General features: G+C 30.6%; 1 protein-coding gene across 1 annotated transcript in view; it reads right to left on the bottom strand.

Moving 5' to 3' along the window:
• Positions 1 to 1,279: 1,279 nt before the first annotated feature.
• The window catches only part of LOC111638906 (ankyrin repeat domain-containing protein 13D-like), a 72,713-nt gene continuing 65,037 nt past the window's right edge, over positions 1,280 to 8,955 (bottom strand). The window contains exon 9 of the mRNA XM_023384676.1: positions 1,280 to 4,287. Within this exon, the coding sequence (XP_023240444.1) occupies positions 4,077 to 4,287 (211 nt within the window). The 3' untranslated portion in view covers positions 1,280 to 4,076. The remainder of the gene's footprint in view (positions 4,288 to 8,955) is intronic.

Genomic DNA, 8,955 nt, shown 5'->3' with positions numbered 1-8,955 from the left:
AAAAATATATAGTTTTTATAGCAAAATCTCATAACAGATGGTGCCACATACAATTTTAGTTATTTATTTTGATTAAAAATACAAATGTTATTTTTAAAATAAAATCTCACAAAAGCCGGGAAAGTTACGCAACTCGTTGCTAGATTGTTTTTTGACTTTTTTGAATTCGGGAGTCTCAACACGTGATTTTCAAAATATTCGGAGGATCAAATTGGACACGATTCCCATACTTTCCCTTCTTATGCATACGTAACAGCCACGAAAGTAAAACGCCAAATATTTCAAATAGATTATAAGAGTTTAGACGTATACATAATGCGAACCCACGACCAGTGTCAGTCGGCACCGGAAAGAGTTTAAAAAAATAACAAATAAAGTGTCCACACCGAAGAGAGGCAAAAATGGGAGAAATATGTTATATCTAAATTTATATGTTTTGATGTTTAAATTAATTTATAATTTTAACTTTTTATGCAGAAATATAGACATATTTTTCTATTTATTATGGAAAAGTTCGATAACTTTGCTATTTTTAATTATTCTCCAATTTCTTCTTTTAGAATTTTCAACGCGTACGACAGTGCCGGCCCGAGGCAAGATTTAGGATGGAGCAAGATCCTATTATGGCGCCCCCTGGTTGCCCCTAATTTATACCCTTTAATTTTCTTTACCACTGAGGCGCCCCATAGGACTTAGCGCCTGGAGCGGCTGCTCCGTTCGCCCTATGGTAGGGCCGGCTCTGGCGTACTAAGTCCTATTTACCATCGAACATATAATCACAATTAAATCATAAATATTCCTGGTGACTTCAGTCAAAACAATTGAATATGCAACGTCACGGAAAAGAATATTACGCAATTAATCGCTATTTATATTTATGTGCATTTTTCCGCACGATAAAATGGAAGATTGGACGTCATTCATTATATTTTATAATCATTCCACAATCATTTTCATTCTCTTGACTCTTGGTATATTAATTAAGAAACTCTTAAAAGACCCCCCCGGGAGGCATTCTCCCACGCGTAACCTAATACTACGTTCGCACACAATCCACGACTCGCTTCGATCTCGATTTACATCTGGATTGTGACAGTCGCTAGTCGTGCTGTTCGCACAGGCAGTCCGCTCGAGAAGAACCTGGCTATTACACGCGATCATAAAACTGACGTAACTACGCGGTAAGTCACAAACACCAACAAATAAAATGGAAGTTTTGGTTAGAAATGAATACTTTTTCTGGCCATACATCTAATAATAGACAGATGTCGTCGTCTATGTGTCTTTTTTATTTCTCTGTCGATAGCTCGACACGTGTTCCGCAGCCATCTTGTATTTTCTCGCGCGCGTGGGATTGTGGGATCTAGTTTCTTATGACTGGATCTAGTTTCACGAACTCTCTCCAGTCGGATCGCGATTGAAACGGTCGATAGCGTTCGCACCACGGAACACTCTTCCACCTTAGTCACAATCTAGATCGAAATGCTTGGTGCGAACGAGGTATTATACCCCGTTCGCATCCAGCGTTGTACGTGTCGTCACACCTCACATTAAACCAAACTACTAGAAAATGAGGTAACAGCACGTTTGAAAAGAGACACCGAAGATGACAAACTTATTGCTTTATAAAGTATATACAACACGAGATTAAAAAAAAAAGCTGGAGAGAGTTCTTGTACTTTTCCGGCTCGAACAGGAGGTTCAAGGAGCCAGGAAATAAGTCCGATCATTTTCAACGATACTATGATATAACATACAAATAACAGAAGCTTAAACAGAGTAATTTTACTGAATTATGAGAAATTTTTCTATTTTTACAAATGAGAAATATTTGTATAAAAATGGATTATTATAGGGGTAAACACTAAAATTACTGCTCAGAATTAAAATTGTGCGCGAAGCAATCTGTTATGAGATTTTATTAAAAGATAATTTTAAAAATAATTATTATAACTATAAAAAGGCAAAAGGCTTATTTTTTGGGATAGGTATCGATTTTTATTTTATTTTTTTAAATTGGTAAATGACAATAACGAGTAATGATCTTTATTAAGCCTGACCCCATTCGACCTTTCGAGATACGATCCCCTTTCCTCCCCTATATCTTCCTTTTGACTTATTATCTCCAAGATATAATAGCATCAATATACCATATATATATATTCCTAAGTATTCCTGCCAAATTTCAAAATTTTAGGTCCAAGGGGTCCCGATATAAAGCATAAGACACGCAACTCACACACCACACACACCCTACACACACATTTAAAAAAAGAGAGAGAACTGTTTTTGGAATCAGAGGACCTTAAGACATCCGGAGAGTCAAAATTTGACCAACTACAGTACAGCATTTTCCTTCTAACGTACAACAGCTGGGAAAGTAAATTTTTACTTCATTACACTTTATACTATTTAAATATTCTTTCTAGCACTAAATACCGCTATATTTCTGTAATAATTTGTGAATTCTCTTCTCTGATACTTGATTTTAAAAAAATTATCTAAGAAACAAAAAGCGTAATATTCATACGTAAACTTTTTAATTAAAACACCAAAACTTCTTAATTTATACTTTAAAAAATACTAGAGATTGATATTAAAAAAATACTTATTACAGTTAATAATTATAAATTTATGTATTTCAGATGTTATTTAATTCTTCGGTTTATTATCGCATTTGTCGAAGGCAATGGCAGTTTTAGACATAGGTAAATTAGATTTTTGCTTAGGGCCTCGTTTTTAGGGGCCTCAAACACGAACAAATATATGCTTCTTCGTCCAACGCTAGGAATTCAGTTTCCCCCTCTGCTATGATCCTGGACTCGAACAATATCGAGTATCTTAGGTACGGGCTTTACAACATAAACTTATAAGAGGCCTCAAGTCTATGCTTAACTAAGGCATCTCACAACCTAAAACCGGCAGTGTTCTAAAATATTTCGGTAAATAGTTATTTGTGTCCAATGTAGAATGTATGGTGTCAATTGTTACCATGTATAAATAAGTCAGAAACTTGGAATTTTCTAAAACATCGATTTACTTATGATCATAATTTAAATCAAAATTACAAAGATATACATACTTTCGGATTATTCTGGAATATCTTAAAATTCAAGAAAGTATCGTACAAATATAATTTTTCAAATGGAAGAAACCGAATTAGTTTTAAAATACAAGTTTATGCTTTAAAAGTTTAAAAGTAAACAGGATAAAGTATAATGAATCCAAAATCATTAAAAAATTAAGAATCAATTTGTTTTTAGCTTCAAATCCAAACAAAAATTTTCCAATTTTTTATAAATGTAACGTCCATGTAAATATCATGGGTAACTCGGAAGATAGTTTCTGGTAGAAGAAGCGTAGCAATGGAATTGTACGGGCTAAAGTTTATATATAATGATTCTTAATTTTTAATAATTTTGCAGATCTTTTTTTAAAAAAAATCTACAATTTATATAATATAATTTACATGATACAAACTATTTGTATCGTTCGAATTACGCTAAATGCTGTCCAAAAATGGCAGTGCTAGCTTACTGTACGTATGGTAGAGTTTTCGAACGGAAGCGATTCGAATCTTCGCATCGGGTCACAGATATTTTTTTTTGGTTTTTTTAATTTAATACGCAACATATCAAAAAAAGACAAATACGAATTCCGTTTTTTAAAATTTCAACGTTTGTCAACGCTTTTTTAAAGTGAAAACATCGGCAATTTATACAGCAACGGCAAAAAACCTATGTACAAAGTTTGGCTTCGGTTAATAACTAATAAAGGCTGCACCGAAGTCTTCATTTTTTTTTACCTAATGCTTCGTCGAGGAAGAGGGAAAACGAAGAAGATAAAAAGCATTCGGATGTTTTTTTTTAAACTAGTATCAAAAACCAGATTTATTAAAAATCGATTAATCGATTGTGCATTTACATAAACTGACCGAAAGTCGATGTTCCTCGACTATAATTTTATAAATACCATCGGCCCGAAAATATTATATATATATATATTTATATATATTTGAAGTAAATATTGCCTTATCGAGAATTACCTTTAATCGTATCACAAGTAAGGAGCCTAAGTTACTTTTCCGTTAGAGATAATTGTAAAATTCTTTCCAATATGTCTTCTTCTTCTCGTCTTTTTCTCTCGTCCTCTTCTTTTTGTTGTTCCGATAATTTTAATGCCAGCTCCAATTGAGATTCGTCATTGTTCGCTTCTCCTCTAACTTCGTTTTCTGGTGGTAAATTATCGGAAGAGCTTAAGTAAGAAGCCATACTTTCTTGAATTGCTCTGAAAATATAATTATCTTTTTTAATAAAATAAAAATAATACCAAAGTCCTTGATGTAGGAATTATCGACTAAATACAGTTTACATGATTAAATTTCTACATTATTATAAGGTATGCCAAACGTAAAAAATTCAAAATAACAATAATAATATGAATGCAGTGACTGGCAATAAGCATGCAGCATAATTAATAAAATGAGCGCGAAATTTTATTATGAAATATTTTCTTATCGAAAAGATCTATAAGAACTTTAAATGCAAGTTGCATTTACTTCAAAATTCGTTTCATGGCCACCTCTTTAAATTATAATTTATTTTATCACATAACTAAGAACAGATATATAGGCTACTATTTGTTCTTGATTACTACTGTACAGCGTTACGACGCGATGGAAAAAATTGATTAGGATCAAACTTTGCAAATCCAATTCAAGTTTGAATGACTAGACAACAGGATTTTTCATTATTTAAATAAAATAAGTTAACTGTTTCTTTACAGCGGTTCTTAAAGATTAAGGATTAAAAGAAAAGGCGAGACAACCCCTAATTTGGCTTACTTTGGTTACGGCAATGCGACGATCTGCCGAGGAGAATGAAAGGCAGGCCTTTCTATCGGAAATTGGCCTTTATTTACGTGTTAGATACGTAAAGAAAACTCCACGTGAACAGCCCATTAGGTGAGGCGCGAACCGTGACCAACTATCAATGTTCAGTGATTTTATCCACTGAAACACTAGTGGGCACGAGACAATTCTTAATGTATAGGATGTCTCAGGAGATGCAAAAAATGACACAAAGGAGATGTAAGGTACCAATCATGAAATTTTTTGCAATTCTTTTTCATTGGATAAAATTTTATTTTACAAAAAATTGACAGATATAAATATTAAGTTCATTTTCAAAATAAGTGTGAAAGCAGAAAGACTAAGAAATCCTGATTTATAATAAAATTTTAATATAAATTTGGTTTTATGTTTTATTGTGAATAAAAGTAATGAAGCTTAATGTTTCAAATAATGATATAAATTTTTTGAAAAAATATGGATCCTATCAATATATACTCAAAGCTATGAAAAAAGTTATACAGTCAAAAATGTCAATACAAGAAACTGCAGTAACATTAATTAACCCAAAACTTAATCTATGCAAAATGTAATTCCATATATGATAAATAATCTGAACAGATAATATAGAAAATAAACTTTCATTTAGTTTATTTTAAAAACTTTCATGTTAAGTAAGTTTCAAAATGTTTCTTCTGAGTCATCTATGGCACTTGAATGTATTCTTAAATAATTAAAGTCCTTGGGGACATATAGTGTTAACCCTCAGTTCATGGCATTCTGGAGGTATTCAATTATGAATAATGCACCCTAGCATCAGCACACATCCATATCTGCTGGAGAAAAAGTATACCAGGACATTGCTGATTGCAAAAAATAAAGTGAATGATATGTTTCTGAAGCATAATGAGATCAAGAAGGCAGATGACACTGTTGTTGATGTGGAAAACATTACACCAAGAAAAATAATGTAAACAAAAATATTAAGGAAAAATAACTATTTTCTAAGCAATATTTTTAGGTTTTCAATAAGCAAAGCTGTGAAAATTGCAAAAATTCTTGCATAAAATATTCCTTGTGGGATTTTAATTATTATATAATCATAATCTTTTATGTTTTGATTATGAGATGACAGCCACATCTACAGGCAAAGTTTGGAGATCAAAAATATTAACACACACAAATTCATACAATTTTAGGATTTTTTTCAAACTCAATTACCCCAGAAATTTGACTCTGAGGGTTAGCACTATATGTCCCCAAGGACTTCAATTTAAAAATCAGCAATTGTCTTATATGTAAATACTTGTACAAATACATACCTTCCAAATAAAAGTAAAACATGAAAAGTTCATTTTGATAGGATATTAAACTTAATAATTTAGTAAAAATCAAGAGAATAATACCAAAAGAAAGACTTATCAGATAAAAAAGAAGTCCACAAAACAATATTTTTTGTAAGTCTTTAAAATTTCCTTTTCAATATCTAAAAATTAGTGAAGAATTCCTGAGAAAAATGGTTAATTAACATTTCTCTCAGGAATAATTACAGTTTCCTACACTATAAAAAATTAATTTGTTTTCTGACAATAAACAACATATAAATGATAGGTGATATCAGTTAATACAGCTAAATCATATTATAACACATATTTATATGTAACTTATATATATAACTACAATTTGCAAATTAAAAAATATTAAAATTATATTGACAAAAAAATTTGTAAGAGATTTCTGGCAATAGGATTTTGGGAAATAATTTGTTTACGTGCATGTCTGAGTTAATATGTACTGTACCTTAAAATTAACGCATATATACTACTTATACATATAAATTTCAAAGACAAATTAAAGTTTACATGCTTATTACAAATCACTCTATATAATATATTCTTTCACAAAAAAGTAATCAATAAAATAAAATAAAAATTAAATTAAAACTGTCTTTAAATAATATTGATGAAGTGCTTTTGATGCTGATTTTCAAAATTGATTTATTTTAAATTAAAATCAGATATTTTGGTCTTTTTGAAATAAATTTTATCTTCTAATCAATTTTAAATTTTAGGATTTATTCACATTATGGAAATATTATTTCAACTTGTACCAAGATGATCATAACAATGAACAACTACATGTTATCTGTAACCTGCAACTGAATTACAAATTGAATAAAGATTTCCTCTCTGCTCATCTTTAAGATGAATTTGTGATGGTTCATTATTACAATCATGTTAGTACAAGTTGTATGTATATATTTGCCAGTATCTAAACAATAAAAATAAAAATATTCTTTCATATATCAAAAATATTAAAACAGAATGTATAGTTCATAAAGTATTTAATTATACAGGACATTCCATGATATAGAGTCATATCTTTAGGAATATATTCCTAAAGTTATGACTCTACTTCATGGAATGTCATCATATCATATCATAGTTATGATATGATGACATTCCATGAAGTTAACATGAAGCATGACATTGAGCATGAAGCTAACATGAAGTTATGATATGTCTCTATATCATAATTTTAGGAATATATTCCTAAAGTTATGAGTTGAAAATAAGCTAAAAGAATCATGTAAACATATGTCAAATTTGCAACCATTATGTAGCCATACAATCACAAAATGCAAAACTGTAGACATAATGGAAGATAATCTTTTACTGATAAAAATAAAACAGAAGCACTGAGTTGAAAGTGCAAGAAACTACAACAAATGCTTAGAACAACATATTGTATGGAATAAAAATCGCTTTTCATTCAAGTTAGCTATTGATGACTCACTACTGCATAGCTATGCAATGATTGTGAAAATATATCAAATATATGTTCCCATGATCTTTTTAACTTAACTTCAGGTAAGGAATCTAATCTCTAAGCTATGATAATCATTGTAGAACATCCTATATTTCTGATAAAAGTGATAACACTCAATTTTTCATCAGATAATTCAGGATGTTCTGAAATCAGATAATTCAAAAATGTTCATATTTTCAGTACTTTGATTTTATACTTAATTTGTTTTGTTTAATTTTGCTTGTGGTTTTCAATTGGCCAGTGCACATAATTTATTTTTTGAAGCTATTGGGTTGTTCGGAAAGTAAGTTCGTTTTTTCTGTGGAAAAAATACAATTTTTTTAATAATAAATAAATATTTTATTGAATTATATATCGACCATTTTGGTCAAATACCTGTTGTCATCATTTCTGGTAGTAGCATGATTTCACATTCATAAAAGTTTTGATCGTTGCTTACAAAAAACTGATCCAAGTGATTTTTGACATTGTCATTTCAAGTAAATTAAAAATTTCAGTTAAAAAAAATTGTATAGACCAGAACAAGCAATAATCTGAGTGTGCTCCATCTGGCAAATATGGTTGGTGAGATAGCACATCCCATCTAAGTTATAACAGTTTCTGACAAATTACCAAACTTCTGTGAAATTTGACATTATCGTGGTAAAACACTACACCTGTTCTGTCGATCAATTCTGGCCGCCTTTTCCATTTGATGATATTACTCGATTTGTTTACTCGATGGCAGTACACTTTCGAATCAATTGTTAAATTGTCTGGTAAAAAGCTCAAAAAAAAATTTCCTTAAAATCCCACCAAAGAGAGCATCTCTCTTTAAAAACGTGTAAAACCCCTATATCGAGCTTTGAAACAAAACCAATTTGTTTCAAGTAATCATAAAAGGTTCATTTTGACAAATTTAATCTCTTAGGGATTTCACGTGTTGTTATTCGGCAGTTTGCTTCAATCGGTACCTTTATTTGGTTTTCATTGGCTTCAACTGGTCATCCAGAACGTGGTGCATCTTCAATATTGAAATTGCCAGAACGAAATTTTGTAAACCAGTTTTGGCACTGTCTTTCTCTCAACAATCATCTCCATACATGTACCATAATTTTTTTCTCACTTGAACAGCATTCTTACCTTTTCGGTAATAAAAGAGCAAAATATGCCGAAAATGCTGCTTCCGATCTTCCATATTTGATGGGACACAAAAAATAAACAATTGCACAAAATCAAACAAAATTTTTTACAAATAAGCCTTAAAATGCTAGCTGTCAAAATATATAATGATAATA

This window comes from Centruroides sculpturatus, unplaced genomic scaffold, assembly GCF_000671375.1.
Source record: "Centruroides sculpturatus isolate CEXI.00-Female unplaced genomic scaffold, Cexi_2.0 scaffold1277, whole genome shotgun sequence".
Lineage (NCBI taxonomy): Eukaryota > Metazoa > Arthropoda > Arachnida > Scorpiones > Buthidae > Centruroides > Centruroides sculpturatus.
The sequence above is the reverse complement of the archived record's forward strand: the minus strand, read 5'-3'. Positions and strand labels throughout refer to the sequence as shown.